Raw genomic sequence first — 22,924 nt, 5'->3', positions numbered from 1 at the left:
ATAAAAACAATTTTGATGCAATTTTTTACAGAACACAACATGGACTTCGTTAAGTACTATTGACGAAATTTTCCATAAAAATCAAATATTGACAAAAAAATAACAAAATTAAATTTTGACAAAATTTTCTATAAAATTAAATTCTTTTTTTTAATAAAAATGAAAATCTAATTTAAAGTGACTAAGTTTTCTTGATATTAAAATTCGGAAAACAATTTCAACAACTATTTAAGTTTTGACGAATTTTTCTATTAAATTACAATTATTTAAAAAATCTTATTGCGCCTGATTCTTTAAATAATTTTTTTTTATACTAAAATTCGTTTTAAAAATTTTTAAAAAATGCTTGACAAAGCATCACTTAGGGCCGCGACAAAAGTTGTTGTTTGTGGCCTTAAATACCAAATATTTATGTGCAGCATACTTCTAGGCTCTACCGATTATTGAATATACATAAACATTTTTTTATGCACACAAACAAGCACATATTTACATATTCAGTATGTACTTTCAAAGCATTGCTCTAAATTTTTAAATTGTTCACTCAATGGCAGTTGTTCCTTGAAAATAATTTGCATACGGTGGATGGTTTGCTAAAGGCCATGTGGTGAATTTGGCAATATGAGCACAGCCTGCTCTGCCATGAAAGGGTATGAAATTTGTTTGAGTTTAGGGACATGCAAGGAAAAAATATTCATATACCTCTGACGTGCGCATTTAATGGTCGCTTTCTCCAAATAAAACGTTTCATTGCCTGCTGCATATAGAGGATCGTGGTAACATTAAGGCAAGCGGAAAATGCCATTTTAATTGGCCTTCAGAAATAGGGTTGCATTTTTAGCTGAATTGTTGTTTGAATGCATTAAAGTTAAATATTCAATGAAATAACTGCACAACACAAAGTAAACAAAATTCCACTTTGCCAAAACTTGCGTGCCATTTTGTTTTTATTACCACCTTAGCCAATTAAATATGGTTCTAAACATCACTGGATATGCCCCCTATTTACATACAGCTAAAAGCTTTGCATACTTAAGGGTGTCTTAGTGATTTGAAGGCATACCACCACTTACATGCCTCTCCTTTAAAAGCAATACCAAAACATTGCATACTATTGGGGACTGCTATTCAATGTCTTTCCCTATAATTAAGAAATTCAAAAATTCCTGTTTTTTCTAAGGTAAATATTTACAAACAAACAACAACACCTACTTAATTGACATTTCCTCACCTGTTTGGCCGTAATAAATTTCTGTGGCAATAAGAAAACACAAAGCATAAAATTTCTCCCCCAACTATGAAGCTTAAAGGATTGTTGATTTCACTTAATTTGGCTGAAAACGAACATGCAGCCTAAACATTCGATCTCGATCCTTTTTAGCATAACAATAATGCTATGTGTAAATCTTGACACTCCAAATGCTATTTTTTTTTTTCCTCAGAAACTTGGGGGTCAAATTTAATTTAGCATTCCTTTATGTAAATCAATAGTAACAGCTAACAAGCCCTTAGAAACATTTCGATGTCGTGGAAATTAGCTAGGAACATGCTATTTTTATATTACAAGGTATTAAGAATAAAACATGGTGGCATACTTTTGGGGGCTTATTGACCTTAATGTTGCCAACAAATGTTGGTTCGAAAGGAGGTTCATAATGTTGCTGCCTTTTTAAGGAGAGTTTATTTAGGTAGGTTGGAATTAAAATGAATTAACTATTAAATGGTTGTTAAGCTTAGGGATGAATCCAGTTTTTTGGTTCAGTTAGCAACAAATAGGTGTTGAAATAATTACATGTTTAAAATTGAAACAGCATTTCAAGTATCACATGTTTGAGAACATTTTTTTTTCAAGCTTTAAGAATTATTTGTCATTGTTGTGGTATGGTGTGGTTAATAATTGGATACTTTAAGGACATCATATCAAAACTACATACTTTAAGAATTAAAACAAATGTATATTTTTAATTTTTATTGAGAAAGGAGGTTTCTATGCTACACCTACTCTTTCTTATTCAATTGTTCTTCAAATGAAAGAAAAAAATTGGTACTTTTTTGTTGCTTTTACGGTGTATGTGCCAGAATGTATGCACTACATATTAATTCTTATTAAGACTAATGGCTTCATTTCATGGAAAAACAAAATTTATGTCCGCTGTAAAAAGTCATTTCTATTAAAAAACGTCTTTTTGTATATAAAAATTATGTTTTTTTGTATGAGATTTTTAAATTATCGCATCAAATAATAAATTTTTTGCTAATAGTGAAATATGCCACAAAATTGCAGCAAATCAAGACCTCCAACAAAAGCAGAAAATTTGCTACAAATTTATTATCATAATGTGCTTCGTTCATACGTAAAGCATTCTCGTTACTTAGAAAATTATATCATAAATAGTCATTTGGTGGACTAATGTGAATGTCACGTAAAACATTATACAGCTTATTTCCTTCCTTCTCTGCCAGAGCTTAGATATTGTTGTTTCGTTTTCGGGCAGACTGCACGTTTTAAAATATATTTAATTGAAAAGGAAGAATCACCAACACTAATTGCCACAAACTCAACCATGCCACGACTGTTAGTTCATATTCACATTAGATTCCATATATGCATTTAATTTTCACATCCAGACAGAAAGGAGGTATTTTTTATAACTAATCACTTTATTATGTTTTTGAACGTGCTGGTTTTAAGCGATAGTCAGTTAAGCTATATTAAAATAAAAGGAAGGTTTTTAGGGACATAACCATTGAAAGAAGGAAGTTTTGGTAACGAAAAAAATCAGAGTTTGAAACGATTTTTTAGAACATATAAAAGATTCTTAAAACATATAGAGGGACGATTAAAGTCTTGAAACTTAATTTTTTGAAGTTAAGTGAAAAAAAACTTTGACGACATTAACTGAACAAAAGATTGAGAACATTCCATTGAAGAAGAAGACCACTGTGTTAACAAACAAAATATATATAAAAATGTTTTAGATAATGTTTTGTGCATAATATATATAAAAAAATTTGAAGCATACCTGAAGCAGTAAACATTTAAAAAAAGATTGAAGACATTCCATTTGAAAACAAGATCATGGCTTAAATATTATTCGAAACCACTAACAGAATCATACTGAAAACAAAAAGATGTAAACTGAATTTAAACTTTGGTCTATGTCCCCAAACTTAATTAATTTTATTTATTTTGAAATTTGAGTATAGCTTTGGGAACATAATGGTACAAAAAGTTTAAGGACACTTCATTCAAGAAAAAAAATCATAGTATAATTCAAACAACAACTAAGAAAGGCTTATTTTACTCTTTATTTAGACGGTTTCATTCATATTAAGCAAAAGTTCATAGCATACCTTAAGGAGTAAACACTTGACAAACACAATTTTTGAGGACATGCACTTCAAAAATATTAAATAGCATTAAAAACTTTTGACAATCTTATGTTATCATTTTTGATCATTTATCAAATTGCATTTTAGCGGATTTACTCCATCCTTCCATTAAATCTTTAAGAAGTTCCAAAACAATTTGTTTTCTTCATAATTGCATGTTTTATTGTTGCCAACAAAAGCCCTTACCATATATTATTTCACCTCTCCAAAACCCCTCAACTCTTTGTCCATACAAAAAGGTTGGCATAAAAAATGTCATGGTTCGGAGACAAAACGAGACAAAACAAGACGATAAAAACACCATCAAGACAACAACAACAACTACTGTAACCGTAACAGCAATAACAAAAATAATAGCCCCAACAATGTAGTCGTTACGTGGTTAAAATTTTGTGGCATCTTGGCCAAGCAGGGGTGGTTGGGTGGTGTGTGATGATGATTCCATTGAATTGTCCACATAAAAACACAACACGAGCCTCTAAAAGTTATTAAGGTGTCGCCTTTAAGTGGCAAAGAATGGCTGCAGAACAACAAAAGAATAACAGCAAGAACAAAGTCAGCATTCATAAATTGTACCTGGTGCCATACATGGCAACAACCCTTCTCAATGGCGAATATTTTATAGGACAATAGACTTTGTTGTGTGGAGATTTTAAAGGCGTCTTAGAAAATCAATAGGTCTTAGTATGAGTGAAAAATGTTGGAAAAGTTTAAACAAATGAAAAATATGAATTATAAGTTTTTTGGAAGGGATACCAAAAGAAGTGCTGATAGGAAATTGAGGCAGAAAGTAAGGCTAACTTTATCAATGTTCCTAAAATTCTACATTAGTCCGCTTGAGTGTAGAGATTGTGTAAATACAAAAACAATTTCCTTTGGCCAAAGTCGACGAAACTTCATAACTCTGAAAAAGATACAACATTGTCTTATATGCTGATGGGAGTAATGCACGATTAAGTTTTGTCTAGAATAGGGGGACTTATTTTCAAAGAGCAATCCAAATAATGTACCTTAGAAAACGGCTAGGTTCTGTGCAAAGTGAATACCCGCGAAGATTTTTTAATCTTCCCGGAAAAAAAATAAATAAACAATATGGTCATTCGGACTCTTGCCGAGTTTTAAACAACCGCTAAAAACTATGTTTTCATATTTTAGCCAGGATTCATATAGACTCGACATGAATAGACGTCTGAACTGATTTTCCTAAAGTTGTCATACATTATGACAGATGGAGGGAGTGATAGGCTATAAATTATTTTTTTTAATCGGAAAAGAAGCGGACTCTCTCTCTTATCACCAAAGCACCCCCTTAAATAAAAAGTGAACCGATGTTTGCAGTAGCGAGCTTTTTATTAACTTTTTTAACCGAATGTTAATATTTTTTTAGACATTTAAGCCAAACTTATGGACTTTGGAGTTAAACTTATAGATGTTGGATTGATTATTGACTATAAATCAATCTTTGGGAATCAACTTAAGTAAATAATTGATAAATTGATAAAAAGATCACTCGGTCAAGTATTCGGCCAGCATAAAAAAATGACAAGTAAATGACATTTTTCCTACGTAAGGAAAACAAAAAAAAAAGTGTCAAATATTGCATACCTTTAGGTGATTTTAGAAATTGTGATTACTTAAAATAAAGAACATAAAGGGTGATTTTTTTGAGGTTAGGATTTTCATGCATTAGTATTTGACAGATCACGTGGGATTTCAGACATGGTGTCAAAGAGAAAGATGCTCAGTATGCTTTGACATTTCATCATGAATAGACTTACTAACGAGCAACGCTTGCAAATCATTGAATTTTATTACCAAAATCAGTGTTCGGTTTGAAATGTGTTCAAATTTTGACAAATTTTGTTCAGCGATGAGGCTCATTTCTGGTTGAATGGCTACGTAAATAAGCAAAATTGCCGCATTTGGAGTGAAGAGCTACCAGAAGCCGTTCAAGAACTGCCCATGCATCCCGAAAAATGCACTGTTTGGTGTGGTTTGTATGCTGGTGGAATCATTGGACCGTATTTTTTCAAAGATGCTGTTGGACGCAACGTTACGGTGAATGAACACATTTCGAACCGAACACTGATTTTGGTAATAAAATTCAATGATTTGCAAGCGTTGCTCGTTAGTAAGTCTATTCATGATGAAATGTCAAAGCATACTGAGCATCTTTCTATTTGACACCATGTCTGAAATCCCACGTGATCTGTCAAATACTAATGCATGAAAATCCTAACCTCAAAAAAATCACCCTATATTATGGCTCGTATAATTAAAAAGATTTTCAAATAACTTTTCTCCTTAATCGGCTCAAAATAGTTTAAAAAATTTTACTCGCAAAAGTATACACCAAATCTATTAAATATATAAAAATTGTTTTTAAAGATTCCTTATTTTGACTATTAATCTAATTAAAAAAAATAAATAAATTTCCTTGAACCATGATTCGCCACAATATACCACATTAATAAATTAACAACAATATATCACAATTATGAAATATTGCATACCTATAAGATTTTTAAAATCTGTTATTATTATAATGCCCATTTAAAGAGTTTGTAGATAATATTACGAATCTAACAAAATAAAAATATTACAAAAATCAAACAATTAATTCAAGTCAAAAAAATAATAATATTTATCATCCTAAAAATATACACCTATCTTTAAAACATCTCTGAACTTTTAAAAGGATTTCTAATTTAAAAAAATTCCAATTTATACCGCCGAAAAGCAAACATTTTAAGAGAATTATTAAATTTCTGTGAAGCGTAATTTGCTACATAATATCGGATTGCATTCTGCTAAATTTATACATAAAATATTGCATACCTTTAGGGGGTTTGCAAATTCTACTATTTTGATGGCCACTTTAAATTTTTGAAAATAATACTAAGGATGTCATAAACTAACAAAAGTTAAAAACCATAAACAAAGGAAATCTATAGACTCATAACAATATGTTCAAAAAAGCTCTAGCAGATAGGAAAAATCTCAAATTCTCAGTCGTTTTTATATGAGTGCATGGCGACATGGAGCGGAGAACTTTTTAGTTATTTTATTAACATTTTGAGTTTTAAAGTCAATACCTTTCTTTTGTCTATGGAAAAACGAAATTGACTTTTTAATCGACTCAAATTTAAAAATGTTGCCTAAAAGTATGTACTAAATCAATAAAATATATTGAAAATGTTTCTTTTTGTAATCTATGCGTTCAAGATCAGTTATTTTTGGCTGGCATTTACCACAGGGGTACCTACCAAACCAAAGGGTTTCCAACTTATTTATTCGTTGACAACCGTGGGCAACTTTATTTATTAATAAAATCACCATTTGGTTTTAAATCGAAAAATGTTTTCAAAAATTTGGTCAAAAGGATAACGGGACTGCAGTTTCTGAGATTCCATCCCTTCAGCAGCGGTATTCTTCGACGATTTACTTAGTAAATCATCGGTGGTATGAGCTTCGACAACAATATCTAAATGAGTAAACACTTTTGCTCATGACTTCGAAGAAAGCTGTCAGGAATAATTTTGAAAACATTCTTGATTTTCATACAGCTCCACTATTTGTGGAGAGACTGCATAAAGTTTGTTGTTGCATATGCAAGCCAACATTGTTGTACGACACTTTTACAAACCAATGGTTGTCCAACTTATTTATTAATTGACATAGTGGACGGGTGGTAGACTACAAAAAGAACTACAATAGAAAAAACAGATCATCAAAAAAACAAAATATTAAAATATTATTAACGATTCCAAATTAGAAGAAAAAAAGTTTAAACCGGAAAAAATAACATTTTTTAAGAATCATTAAATTTCTTTAAACTGTTATGGATACATCACTTGATAAATTCTTTGGAAGATACTAAAAGACTTTCATAGAATACCGAATAATTTTTTTGGTCACATTGTGTAATGGCTTAATTCTTGAACAAATAATGTAGATACAAGGAAAACCAATTTTAAAACTTACCAATTCATGCATCCTGCCATCGCTCACTGTCGTTTGAAATCATCCTGCAAATAAATAAAAAAAAACGAAAAATTCATTTAATTCCACAACTGTGACAGGTCAAAAAAAAATGCAACGAAAAAGTAAATTGCATTGCTTTCATTGTTTATTTATAAATGAAAAATGAATCTGATAAAGGAAAGGACAGCCGCCTTGTCTATGAGCACCACCACTCACATTCAACGCTGCTGCATTCATTCAAAGACTCAGGGATTGTTGGCCTTGTTTGGCTGCATGTATGCATTTCCCTTAGGCGTTATTTGCACCCAGTAGAGGTCGAAAAACTTTATAACCCAGATAATTTTCCGATGTTTACATTGAAGACAACAATGGAAAGAATACATATTCCTTGTTGTTAAAAAAAGCATGTCAATGACCCTTAACTTGAAACAGCCAACATTTTTCGACTCCCATATTTGGCCATATGGACCAGTAACAAACAAAAAGGAAATCGGAAAAATATTTGGGCTTAAATAATAGACAAGAAAATAGAAGGATTTTTTTTCTGTCAGCCAACACGCTGGTGATGTCCCCTATGAATGCAGTGCATTGCGTTGACGAGAGGAAATTAGGAATTGGAGGGGGGATAAGGATGTAGTGCTTATTGACATTTGTCTTAAATCGTTGGATGTCAAAGTGGGTGGGATAAACATTAGCCGGAAGTCGATTCCATATACGGACGGTTCGGGCGAAATAAGAATTCTCTCTATAATGCATTGTGCGGTCCGCTGGCCAATCAATTACAAACGGGTGTGAGTTCCTGAAATGTCTAACATACATCCTTACATCAGGAATAAGAAGACTAATATCAGACGAACACACACCATGAAAGTACCGATAGAACAGCGCCAAACAACCCACATTGCGACGATGATGAAGGGAGGCAATAGAGGTGGATACCCCAATCTACGCCATCGCCCTCCTATGTACACGGGCCAGTAGCTCCAGGGATGATTTTGAAGCTCCATCCCATACATGTGAGTTGTACTCCATTTTCGGCCCAACGAAAGTTATGTAGATGTTAAGAAGATCAGACGGAGTGAAGTAATTCTTACACCGTTTAAGGAAGCCTAAGCACTTGAATGCTTCTTTCGACACTTCAAATACATATTTAGCCCAACGGACATCACTTTGTATTTTCATGCCCAGAACATCAAGAGCTTATGGTTGCTCAACATCTACATCGTTGATAGACAAAGATGATCGTAATGGGTCACCGAATCTTATGTGTGATAACAAGCAGCACTGAGTCTTCCGTGCATTAAAATCTACTCGATTCATTCGACCCCACTCAGAAATGGCCAGCAAATCCTGGCAGAGTGTATCGCCCATAACCCTCCTCTTGTCCTCAATCTCTCGAAAACTCTTATGGTCGAATGAGTACGGATGACAGAGATTACTGTCATCCGCAAATGAGTAGATCGGATTCGATGTCTGGCCCAACAGATCGTTGATGAAAATTAGAAAAAGAGAAGGAGAAAGAACAAAGCCCTGGGGTACACCTGCGGTCAATTTGTGCTCATTGGGATGATTTTGAACATCAAGAGCTTATGGTTGCTCAACATCTACATCGTTGATAGACAAAGATGATCGTAATGGGTCACCGAATCTTATGTGTGATAACAAGCAGCACTGAGTCTTCCGTGCATTAAAATCTACTCGATTCATTCGACCCCACTCAGAAATGGCCAGCAAATCCTGGCAGAGTGTATCGCCCATAACCCTCCTCTTGTCCTCAATCTCTCGAAAACTCTTATGGTCGAATGAGTACGGATGACAGAGATTACTGTCATCCGCAAATGAGTAGATCGGATTCGATGTCTGGCCCAACAGATCGTTGATGAAAATTAGAAAAAGAGAAGGAGAAAGAACAAAGCCCTGGGGTACACCTGCGGTCAATTTGTGCTCATTGGATGAGGACATATCTATAACGACTCGAATAGTGCGATCTCTGAGAAAGCTCGAAATAAATCGAACGATGCCATTACCCAACACCAAATGCGACAAGCTTTAATAGTAGTGCACCGTGCCAGACCCTATTATATGCCTTAGAGATATCCAGAGCCACAACCTTACTCTCACCAAACTGGTGGATTGAGCGACTCCAACGTTCCGACAGAAGTGCCATGAGGTCGCCCGTAGAGCGATTTCTGCGGGTACCATACTGTTGGTCGCTAAGAAGGCCATTAGACTCTAAATACCTCACAAGATGGCACCGTGCCAGACCCTATTATATGCCTTAGAGATATCCAGAGCCACAACCTTACTCTCACCAAACTGGTGGATTGAGCGACTCCAACGTTCCGACAGAAGTGCCATGAGGTCGCCCGTAGAGCGATTTCTGCGGGTACCATACTGTTGGTCGCTAAGAAGGCCATTAGACTCTAAATACCTCACAAGATGGTGATTAACCATGCTCTCCATGACCTTGGAGAGAGCGGAGCATATCGCAATTGGCCGATAATTCGCAGGGTTGTTTGCCTCACCCTTCTTGGGTATTGGCTGAACGTTCGTTAACTTCCATCGCGCCGGGAAGACTCCCGCCCGGTAGGCAAGGTTGAAAAGGTTGCGTAATGGATGATCAAGCTTCGAAGAACACTTGCGTAAGACAAATGTTGATATGCCATCCGGACCCGGGGATTTATTTATGTCTAGACTTTCAAGAACCTTTTTAAATCCACGAGTTCGAAAAAATAATTGGGGCATGGTGCCAGATACATTTTCGATTGAGGGGAGTGGTTGATAGCTATCCGGCAGGGAAGAGTTCCTTGCAAATATATCAGCTAACAGGTTGGCCTTATCAACCGAGTCAGTGAACGTTTGATCGTCCTTAACAAGAGTTGGAATAGATGAAGAACTACCCTTTACTCTTTTCACGAACGACCAAAAACTCTTACTTCCTCGTGTAGAAGCAAGAGCCTTAGTACGCAGGCGCTTTTCGTAAAGAAATTTTTCGCGCCTAAGCTACGATGGCGCCACACTAATCCAGGATAAATTTGGCGTCCATTTAAAATAACTTTCTGAAAAAAAAATATTCCTCTTTTCGTTTATTCAGTTTTTTATTTACATTTTAAATTTGGGTAATGGCTAATGGTTTCCTAGAACACAATCGTTTTCCACTTAGCATGCTATGGAATTAAGGAATCAATATTCACATACATATACTGCCGTTTACCATGAATATTGGGCTTAAATGTGCATAATATGCAAAATAGTAAGATAGACATAATGAAATGATGTGAATATGACATATGTTCCAATCAATTGTTATATGAATCTTTTATGTATGTATGTATTGAGTGTATAATAGGTTCAGAATTCATGTTGTTTTGCTCATATATCCCTTGCATGAAATTGTGCGATATGAACCTTGCTTTGGTATCACTTTCTCATGCATAGCAATTGAGCAATCTTCCTTCACAAATTGTGATGTAGGTTCATCATTATTCTCTCATATCATTTCAATGCATATCCTTTTCTTGTAGCTCTTTTGTTTGAAAGCATAATTCCATGAAATATAGATAAAGCTTTTTGGTGAAATGAGTATGTATATGCACAAATAGGGTAGAATGCAATTGTGAACTTGAATGAAATTCTAAGAAGACCAAAAATTAAAAAAAAAACCTCAATGTCCACCCAAACACTTTTGTCTATCAATTCATGTTACTTTTCCGCCTTTTTCCTGTCTCAGGTAATACCATAGTGCCCTGGTCACTTTAAGATAAGGGCAAATAATGATTGAAACAATAACTCTAAAGTTTGCATTTAATTTAATTCTTTAATGTGGGTTTACCTTTGTCAGCCAGTACGCCTCACTGTCTGTCTGTCTATAACTTGACAATGACATAAGCTCATTGTGATGCCATTGGAATATTGCTCAAGTCAATATGGAAGTTTACTGCAAGAGGGAAGCTGAAAACTTTTATGCAAACAATTTGACAGACATGTTTACACTAACATGGAAATACTTGGAAATAAAAAAAGAAAACTTTAATAGGGTGAAAGCAGCAAGATTGAAGATGCAAAAGACAAGTAATCAATCACGTCATAGAGACATGTTTAAAATGCAAACCTAAAAATATGCAGGAAATTTTCCAATGCCTAAAGGTATACAATGCTTTTTATCAAACCGCCACTAAGAAAATACAGGGAAAAGAAGGAAACACATTTGTCTTGCGCAATGAAAGCTATTTTTTTTTCGTTACACAAACTAAACAGAAGACATTTTAAAACTCAACATTTTTGATATTTTTATAAAAAATGATTTTATACAAAACTGCTTCAAATTTTGATTTTTACAGAAGTTTTCGTAAAAAATGGACTTCATTAAGAAAACAACAGTTGATTTTAAAGCCAAAATTTACATTATTTGGTTATATAGAAAATTTTTGGTAATATTTTTTTACCCACCACCATAGGATAGGGGATATATTCATTTAGTCATTCCGTTTATGGGCCACATCGAACCATATTTGGATATAGCTGCCATATAGACCGATCTGGTGATTTAAGGTCTTAAGCCAATAACAGGCGCATTTATTACTCGAATTCGTTGAAATTTGGAAATGTGATTCGCATCAAGACTCCAAATATCTTTCCCGAATATGGTACAGATCGAGCTATATTTAGATACTAGCAGGACTGGGTCCGCTCCGCTGCGCCTTCTTTCACTCTGTTATTTTATCTGAGCCCTATGCTGGCACGAACAGGAAATAAGTCCTGTTTGGAGGTGCTAGTACGACCTTTCATATATTTCGCCCCAATGCCGATATTATATTGGTGCTCTACTCCCAAATACCTTCCATTTAAGCCTTATTTTGCTACAGTCGGTAAAAATATCCCATATTGCCATTATTGATCTATATAGGTGGCGCGGCCCCCTTAGATATCCCACCCTAAATAAGAATACCAAATTTCTGTTTTTGAGTTATCATAAACAAACTAAATTTAGGTTATCGCTTATCGCCCACCTATTTCCGAGATCTGGCGTTATTGGAAATAGAGTAAGAGAAGGATTCGCCCATTAAAGCTTGGATGTTAGATTTACTTCACTCTCTTGTTTTTGGTGGTGGATTGGAATAGCTAAACCCTTTGCATCGAAAATGGATATCAGATTCATACTCTACTCCCAAAACTACATTTGAGCTATGTGTGTTTAAGGGAAGTTTATGAGGTGAGGCGTCCCTGCAACACTTATCAGATTTGAGCCCCTTTTTTGCCATAGTCCACAAATAGCATCGTGCTGATATTTGTGCCCCAATTGTCATTGGTTTAGGGGAAGTTTATGGGGTGAGACGACTCACAAACACTTGGCCACAAAATTGGATATCTAAATCGTCGTCTACTATCACATATCTTTTTTTGAGCCCATTAATGTTAAGAATTTGAGCCCTACAATGTCAAGCATTTTGAAGTTTCTGATCAAGATGTTCAGGGCTACGGGTCTCGTTCAGATCTACACTAATTATTATTTTTTTTGGTTTGTTTATTACATTCAAAATAATATTTCTAGCAATCACTTGGGATACCACATTTTTAAAGATCCGCCAATCCTGCTGTGTCTATACCAATTTTGTGCTAAATGTATACTCTACTACCAAATACCTTTTATTGCTGTTTTATTCTATCCTGATCGGCCTTCATATATTTTTTTAAATTCTTTTGTGTCTTAATGTTTTGTCCGCACCGTTTGGGTGCCGGGCCATAACGATGTAAGGGGAAATGAAAGGGCAGACGATTTGGCGGTGAAGGCCAGAGGACTGCCGTCAATAAACTTGGTTAACCCGAAGCCTTTCGGGTCGACGCAGTCCGAGTTAAGGTAGTGGGTGACGAATGCGCATGCAACATCGTGGAACATCGAAACGGTCGGTAGGACGACCAAAATCCTATGGGGTGATTCAGATCGTAAGAAGACGAGGCTATTATTGAAAGGACAAAGACAATTTTTTTGAGTTCTTTATTGTCGTGATCTACATCTCCAGCTGAACGGCAGAACGTGACCCACATACTTGAATCCTTATATCAACATTAGATTCGAACTCTACTGTCATAGACCTTTCTTTTAATCCCATATTATCCCGACAGACTCTGTCCCAAATGTGTATACCAGATTCGTAGTCAACTCCCAAAGACCAACTCCCAAAGACCATTTGACACCCATTTTGATAACGGTGGACATTCATGCCCGTTTTTGGGGTTGGGGAGGCCCGTAGACACCTTGGACCAAATTCTAATAACAGATGTGTACTCAACCTAGTTTGACACCCAAAATTTCCCAATCGGCAAATATGTCCTGCTGGTGGTTTTGGGGAATAAATTCTATTTTGTCAGATTTGTACTCTGCATTAAATAACTTTCATTTGATACCTATATTGCCCAAAGCGGTAAAAGTGTCCTGTTGGGTTGTGTTTTTGGGGCTGGGGGACCGCCCCGACAATTAGGGTGACATTTAAATGCCAAGTTCGTACTCTAGTCTTAAATACCTTTCATTTAATATCCATATTGTCCCAATCGGCAAACATGTCCGTTCAGGTGGGTTTTGGGATGGAGCGTCTTCCCAGGTTATTTGATCTCAAAAGTTTATAACGGAATAACGTTGTAATCCGGTTTACAAATTTCGTTTTTTTTTCAAATGCCTTATTTGAATATTTATACCAATATTAAAGATTTCTTAAAAGTTTATTTTTAAATTTACATTTTCCAAAAAAAAAAACTGCGAAATTTCTTTCGAAAAACAAATTTCATCTGCATTATTTCATAGAAAATCTGAACAAATTTTATAAAAATTATTTTTTATTTACATTTTTAGAATACGTAACAGCCGTGGCAGCCTAGATAGCATTGGCACAGGAGCTGCCTCTTCGGCAGCTTCTCAAGCAAGCTCTAGTGGGGGTTCCAATACCAAAATGGACATCAGCAATGGCCTGAATGGTTCTGCCAACAATAGCGCCAATAGCAGTCCCCAACATCATCATAGCAACAGCAGTCCCTCACATCGTTCATCATCGCGAAATGGTAACTCACGTGATAATTGGTCCAAGATGGGCGAACCCATGAATGGTCAAAAATCAGATCACAAAGAGAAATCATCGCCCTCACGCCGCAGTCTCGGTGGTTCGTCGTCGAAACAAGGATCACCTTCTTCCAGTCGCACAAAGGGGGTGCCGCCCAGCTTTGGTTATGTGAAGCGTTCAAATGGCACGGCCACGGCAACAGCAGAGCAACAAAACATAGCCATGATGATGAATGCAGTGGGCAACAGTAGTCCACAAAATGGAAGAACCGCTCATGTGTCGGCAGTGCCTAGAACAGCGGGAGCCAGAAAAATGTCGGGTGGAGCTCAAACACTGCCGCATGAAGTGTCAAGTAAGTATTTGAAAAAAGTAAATCAAAGATCGAAGTTTTTATTTTTCCACCTCGGTTTTAGAAATGCCACCCACTACACAACATCGCAGCTACTCTTTAACGGGTCCAGGGGCCACACAGCTGAGTCAGTGCATACGCGAAAGATTGGCCGGCTCTCATAGTCTGCCAAAACCCGGTTCCGATATGCATATGTTCCAACACAGGTAAATACTCACTTTATTGTTAAACAATTCCCACTAAGCCTCAAAGTATGCTTTACATTTTTAAGCACCTAATTTGTTATTTTATCACTCTACCCATGCAGACACACAAACGTTTGCGGGTAATTTTGCTCATTTCAATGCTAATTAACTTTTAGCCAACACGTACAAATTAATTTAAATTTCATTGCTGTCACCTGCCACATAATTAGTGACAATTAATTGCGGTGCAATAGCACTTTCGCGTATAAACACCGACAAAAGCCGCAACATAAATCCCATGTTTGCACGAATTTGTCAGGGCAATTTATTATGGCTTAATTAATATTTATAAAATAATACCAATGTAAATAAAACCGGAGACATGTCGTCGAGGATTATAATTTATGCTGTTGTTTTTTATTTCTTTCAATGCTTTGCAATCAGATTATCAAATCGCCCGGGAAAGATGTTGGATGGCTCGCTTTCGGACACCCAAACCTATGCTGAGGTCAAACCTGAATACAGCAGCTATGCCATGTGGCTAAAGCACAGCAATACAGCAGGCAGTCGTTTATCGGAAGGTGATTCCTTGGAAAATATGCAAATCACCTCACCCTCTATGTCTAGGCACAATCACAAGATGATGCAACATCGTGCCTCAGCGGCCGCCGCAGCGGCTATGGCTGGTAATACGGGCGGCATGACGGGCACCGAATCGCCCTATGTGCAGAGTCCTCGATTGAATCGCAGCAACAGCATAAGGTAGGCATTCACGAATACCGACTGGGGAACATAGTTGGTCCTTTGAATGTACACATGTATGTACTGTATTTTTCTTTTTTTTTATGCAAATACTCTTTTGGTAATGTGTCACCAACTGACTTACACCTCTCTCTTTTTTAATAATTTCCTTTAACACTTTTGTACGAACTTGAAGCTACTTGAAAGAAAGGACATATCCAAGGTGATAATAATGCGAAAATGCCACTTGAATTGCTTAGATCACATCTCTTGTCGTCGTCGCTTTTTTGTCTGTCTATTGTTTTGCCTTTGCTTTTGTAAATACATACGTACATATTTTCTTTAATAAATGTGATAATCAGATTAGATTTTTAACAACATTTAAAACCAATTAGAAAATCGAAATTGGATAACACATATTTTTACACAAGATATATTTTTTTGGCTATTAAAACGCTCCCTGACCTAAAATTTTACTAAGTCCATTGCATTAAATTGGGTGACTTAAAACTTTTTTACTATTGCTGACCTCCTAAGTTCGCCGGGCCATATCTTGAACCAATTATGCCTTCAGGGCCTTTTCTAAATATGGTTTAATTATTGCCTATCTCAATTAGAACTAATTGGCCATAGTTTTAGATGGCATGTATAACACTTTCGACGGATGGGTAGACCGATTCGGAATATCATAGCGATCAAGAATAAATTGTTGTGAGTTAGACCAAACTAAAGTTGCAATTCGACACCAATTGAAGGCTTGTCCCCTTTCTTGAGCCTTAGACAGAAAAAAATAAAAATCTGTTTCAATCACGAAATTAATTGAACTAAATAACTTTAATTTAATTTAAAAATTTTTAATATAAATAATTTTTTAATCGAAACTGCTTCAATCAAAAAATGATAGTATCAATCATCGTTTTTGAAGATATAATTAAAAAAAAGTTCAATTAATTTTTTTATTGATCTAATTAAAAAATTAATGAAATTTTTGGAAATTTTCAATTAATTTTTAATTGATCCAATTAGAAAATGAACGAAATTTTTGGAAATTTTCAATTCATTTTTTAAGTGATCCAATTAAAAGACGGATTGCAATGTTTTGAAAATTATTGAAAATTTCAATTAATTTCTATAATATGTATGTGGTCTCCTGGAACACAAACTTGAGGTGCGTTGTTTAGGCAAAGGACTGTGGGCACGCCTATCAACAAAAACTTCTCCGCGACTTCCAAACCTTGGCTGACGAAGGACTCCATCGGGTTAAAAGAGCAAGTTATATGATCTGGATAGAATTTGAGTACAAATTTCTCCTGGATAGTTATCGATATCATGCAGATAATAATTAATTGTAATTTACTCTATATAGTACTAAAATAAAACACAGTAGTTATAAAAGAATGCGTATAGGGTCTACAACCAATTCGCAATTAAAAAATGTTTCGATTTAATTAAAATAATGATTGAAATCACATCTTCTATTGAAAAGTTTTTCAGATTCAATTAAAACATGATTGAATCAATTAATTTTTTTTTTTATTTAAAATTACAAAATTTTCAATCACGACTGTAATTAAAAAAAAATTTAATTCAATTAAAAAATGATTGCATTAAATAAGTTTTTAATTGAAAATTTTAAAAAATTCAATCACGATTGTGATTCAAAATTATTTCAGATTCAATTAAAAAAGTAATTGAATCAATTTTTTTATTGAAACTGCCAAAAATGTAATTCGAAAAAAAAAATAATAATATATTACAAAAAAAAATTATTGAATCAATTAATTTTTTAATTAAATATGATTTTATTTTAAATTAAATTTTAATTGAATATTTTTATGTGATTTTTTCTGTGTAATCTCTCGTCGTCTCATTCTTTACTCTCTTTAATTTTATTTTTATTTATGTCTGAAATTAGCTTGAAAGCTACTCTTTTCCCAAAATTTTACTTATAAAAACATTTATTTAAAATTTTTTACAATTTAATTTTCCCAAAAAATTCTGTTAAAAAATTTTCAAAAAAAATTGTTTAAATTTTTTATACAAAAATTTTTTAAAATTTATTTTTAGTTCTTATTTTAAGTTAAGTTTTTTTTTTTATTTTTAAAGTTTTATTTTATTCCTATTATAATTATAAGAACAAATAAATTCTTAGAACATTTTGGTAAATTCTTGTGTATGTAATAAAAAATAATGTTCAAAATTGTAGTGCTATAAAATATAAAGGCAATAATTCTTAGAAGATTTTATCTAACATTCAATTCAAAAAAATTTCTCCAATTTTACTTATATAGAAAACTTTTCGTAAAATTAGGTGCTGAAGAATATTTTTTAGTTTATTTAATATTCAAGTTTTAGTATTTTTATACCCTCCACCATAGGATGGGTGTAAACTAATTTCGTCATTCCGTTTATAACACCTCGAAATATTTGTCTAAGACCACATAATGTATATATATTCTTGATCGCCATGACATCTTATATCGATCAAGCCATGTCCGTCCGTCCATCTGTCTGTCTTGATCCTCATAAAAATCTAAGACGATCTAGCAATGTCCGTCTGTCTGCTGAAATCAGTCTTTAAAAACGAAGATATTGAGCTGCAACTTATTACAGATTCATTATGTATAATCCGATATGGCTGAAAATTGGTGCAATGATATGTGTTAAGATCCCCAACATCTGTGCCGAGTAAGGTCTAGATCGGTCTATATCTTAACCCTTTCACTACCGAATAAAAAGTAGCAATGCTAAAATTATTTTCATTTCGCAACTAGTTTGGAGTGCTAAGAAGCACAAAAATCTAATTTCGAGAACATATTTTAGTTGGCCTCTCTGTATCGAAATGTCCTCCTGAGAGGACATTGGTAGTCGGCAATCCAACGAAAAATTACCAATGAATGAATATTAAGAGAATGAAGCAATTGGCTTAATATTTTGCATAGATACTTCTTTTTGATGTAGGTCGTAAGAGATTGCATATCGGTTTATATTTGGATATAGCTTCCATATCGTATACACCGATCAACCAATATGACTTCTTAAGCCCCTAGAGGGCGTAACTGATCCTTATTACGCTGAAATTTATCACGTTGACTACTGTTAGACTTTGAACTTATATGCAAAGTTTGGTTGAATTCTTTCTATAACCCGATATAGCTCACATATATAGTGATAACCCGATTTGACATCTTGAGCCCCTCGAGGACGAATTTTTAACCGATTTGGATAACATTTTGCATGATGACTTCTGTTATGTCTTTGAACATATATGCCAAGTTTGGTTCAATTCGGTATATAGTGGTAAAATAACCTAGTTAAGATTTTACAACCGTTGACTACCGATGTCCACTACAAAAAAGGTCCTAGGACCATAAAAGACCACTTTTATTACCCGATTTCTCCAAAATTTGGCACCATGACTTGTGTTTAGATCCCCAACATCCGTGCTGAATATGGCCCAAATCGTTCTATATCTTAATATAGCCTGCATGTAAACCGATCTCCCGATTTAGAGTAACTCATATTTTTTACCCGATTTGGCTGAAATTTGGAACAATGATTTTTGTTAAGATTCTGGACATCCATGCTGAATATGCTTTAATTTGGTCTATATCTTAAAATTGCCCTAATATAGAACGATACCCCGATTGAAGATCTCAGACCAATAAAAGCCGAATTTATTGCCCGATTTTGCTTAAATAATATAACACAGTGAGCTGTGTTCAGTGCTTCGATATCCGTGTCGAGTATGGTTTAGATCGGACCATTTTTGGGTATAGGCCGACCTCCCGAAAGAAAGTATTTCGCCCTTTTTTTGCCCGATTTCGTGAAATATATGAGCTGTGTTCAGCGCTTCGACGGTCGAACCCGATTGAAGGTTTTTTACCCAAAAATAGCGTATTTATTCCCCGATGTTGCTGAAATTAAGTAGAGTGAGTATCTATATGCGATGTCTGTGTCGAGCATAGTTTAGATCGAACCATTTTCGGTATAGCGCCCATATAGACCGATCTCCCGATTAAAGGTCTTTCACCCATAAATAGCGTATATGTTCTACGATTTTGCTGAAATTAAGTAGAGTGAGCTATGTGAAACCCTCACACTTCCTACCCTATTATGGAGTAGAGCGGATCATATTCAGATATAGCTGTTATACATATCTATCTCCCAATTTATGGTCTTGAACCCATATATGATTCTTGCATTACCAGATTTTCCTGAAATTTTGAATAATGAATTGTAGCGGGTTATAGGTTCAGAATCGTGGATTTTAAAGAAATATTGTTTATATATACCCGAGGTGGTGGATATCTAAAATTCAATCCGACCGAACTTATGCCTTTTTTGCTAAAATTTATTTAACTTTACAATTTTTGTTAGTTTCGCTTTCGAGACGAGCTCAGGGATCGGAGATTTTCTTTGCAAATGGAAAAGGAAAGCCAGAGATAGCAACACATACCAACCGCTATTGAACGGGATTTCGTCTTAATTTTATTTTACCATTTAATTGTATTTGATATTATTTTATTCCAATGTATTTAACTTTTTAGTTCGTCCTATGTTTATTTCTTAATCAACCGTTATGCTATTTACACTTTTTTATTTTCGTTTTTATTTTTAATTATTTTAGTTTTTATTTTATTAAATTTTTTTTTTGTCAAAGTTTAGTTTTAAACAATCTTTTTTTTTCCTTCAAAAACCCTCATTTACAAATTCATGGTTTTATCCATTTCTATTAATTTTTGCAAAAAAGGTCCCGTTTTTGGGCCTTACCAAAATTTTTCAATGGTACCACTGCTTGAAGCAGCCACATTAAATGACAGCAGCCTCATCTGTGCGAAGACTCCTTTAAACCGACTAAATCAGCTTAGGGGGCTAAAATTGACTGACACCAGCAGGATAAGAGTTGTAATTAAAATAAAAATATCTCTTAGAACCAGGCTTCTTCCCACCTAATTTAAGCAGAAAATTCTTTGCCAAATTATTTAAGAAAAATTCCACAGAAGCTCATGCACACGCACACGGGAAAACACCTACACCTTAACATGCATATGGGCATTTTTAAAATACTTTATTACTTATTTACAGCATTTAGGCGATAAAGGAGAAAAAATGAAAACCTTACACATAGCAAGCAACCTTCAAACTTCGGCAAACAGTAGAGAGTACTTGAATGTTTCTCACCCCCTTTCAACATTATTTTGCCCTATCTCCTGTTCTCTAAGGCCAGAGCAAATAAGAACAGGAAAAAAAGATGACTGGCTTGTTCTTGTTGCTTTGTGTGTGCGCTCTTGCCTTTCATACATGCTGCATACATGCTCCGAGGAGTGCTAAGTTTTCTGTTAATTTATGCATCATGGCATACTTTCAGGCTCACATTCTTTCGCACCATAGATGCATGTGTGTGCGTGTGTGTGTAAGTGACGTGTGTTGGGTAAGGTTGAAGTAGAAACATTCTTTAAATACCATCTAAATACGGGCGGCTTAATGGCAAAAGCAAAAATGAAAAGTTTCAAGCACCGAAACACATAACAGCAAAATTATGATGCTTTTTACTGTGAGAAATTTACGAGTTTCAAAAGGCGTTGAAAAGTATGCAATACATGTTTTTGTTCTCGAAAAAGCAACATACTACTGGGCGGTAACTTTGTGGCACATACCGCATACAGGAATGTTTTCATTCAACATATTGTTTCTACCAAAAACAAAGGAAAACTCTATGGAATTTCTGCAGGACAACTAGAGAACGCCTTAAGAGAACGAGAAATGGAAAATAAGCTCAAAGTTCATGAACCCATTGCTAGTTGCCTGATTTCTGGGTGTTTTCACATTTCACAAATGACTTTCAATTGCATTTCGGTTTCTGCTTCTTTTCAATTTCCGTTCAATTTAAAACCACAAATTTGATGCACACACATTACAATGCAAATCCTTGTTAAGACCTTCCTTTCTACCTTTTAGAAGCGTTTGTAAAAGGTGCACAACTGTAGTCTAGCTTTAGGCGTAAATTACATCTCCTACAAATTTTGTACAGCAGACTATTGCAAATTTCCGGTTTGCCACTAAACGAAGTTGAGAGTTTTTACAGCTAATAAATGCCATGGCACCACCAATTGTGCCATAATTCAACGCATTTGGAAACCCTGTTTAGATTTATTCAGTAAATAGGTACTTGGGTTTGTTTATTAGATTTCTCTATGATGGTGTTACAACCGAAATTATGATAATTTCATTAAATTATCTTCATGACCCTACAATCTGTTCCCTGACACCAACTCCACCCCTTCAACGACCTTTAATACAATTTATGCCACCTCAATTATGGTGTATGTATTGGTGATGATGCTGCTGTTGCTACTTCGGATGATATGTAAATGGGAATGTTGTAACATTTCCATTTTCCAGCAACCCTTCACAAATTTAAATTTGTGTGGTAGACTTTTTGGCAGTTGGTTTGCCGAATACGAATACAAACTCCATGACCATTGTTGAGGGCGGGTTTGGTATGGAGAAAAAATGTTGTAAAATTTTACTGTGACTGGGTTCGTCTGATATCGTCTATCAAAATGTGTTGAAGTGTGTAATGTTGTTGCATGAAAACAAATGGGGCCGTTGTTCGGCCAACATGCCGCATAGACAAATGAAGGCAACATCATGAAAGAGTCAAATAAATTTTATACAATTACATGAATAAAGTTAAAAAATGATTGTCCCCAGTGGAATAAATGAAATTCATTTCAATGTCTATACAGTTGCAGGGACAAGTTTTAAAGCATCCAGGCGTAAATTTGTAAGAAATAGAGAAATTAAATTTTTTGTAAAATTTTTGTTGTTAGGTTAGGTCAGTTAGAAGGCAAGGGGGATGAAATGAGTTTCGAAGCAGATCGTAAGGCTAGATTTTGCTCTAAACTCAAGCTAGAAAAAAAAATTCGTTCATTATACCCTACACCATCACTGTGGTACAGGGTATTACAACTTAGTGCATTTGTTTGTAACACTCAGAAGGAAGAGGGATAGACCCATTGATAAGCATTCCGATCCGATACGTCTGTCTTTCCCGTCTGTCAATGTTAATTTATGTACAAACTACAGGTCTCAAATTTGATCCGATCGTCTTCAAATAGCGTAGAGACAAATCCTTTTGAAATTGGAAAAAATCGGTCCATATATATTTTCGTCCGATTTTCAGAAATATTGCAATAATGTGCTCAGATGGTAAT

At 34.7% G+C, this 22,924-nt stretch overlaps 1 protein-coding gene across 6 annotated transcripts in view; it reads left to right on the top strand.

Moving 5' to 3' along the window:
• Nucleotides 1–22,924, top strand: part of LOC106088247 (protein sickie) — a 348,338-nt gene that overhangs the window by 205,084 nt on the left and 120,330 nt on the right. For 5 of the 6 annotated variants that reach the window (XM_059365006.1, XM_059365005.1, XM_013253673.2 and 2 more), the window contains 4 exons: nt 14,225–14,781; nt 14,843–14,984; nt 15,408–15,725; nt 15,901–15,927. In XM_059365006.1, the coding sequence (XP_059220989.1) occupies nt 14,225–14,781; nt 14,843–14,984; nt 15,408–15,725; nt 15,901–15,927 (1,044 nt within the window). The remainder of the gene's footprint in view (nt 1–14,224; nt 14,782–14,842; nt 14,985–15,407; nt 15,726–15,900; nt 15,928–22,924) is intronic. The other variant, XM_013253689.2, reaches the window with a different exon arrangement.

This window comes from Stomoxys calcitrans, chromosome 3 (genome assembly GCF_963082655.1).
Source record: "Stomoxys calcitrans chromosome 3, idStoCalc2.1, whole genome shotgun sequence".
NCBI lineage: Eukaryota > Metazoa > Arthropoda > Insecta > Diptera > Muscidae > Stomoxys > Stomoxys calcitrans.
Note: the sequence above shows the minus strand (reverse complement) of the source record. Positions and strands in the feature narration are given on the sequence as shown.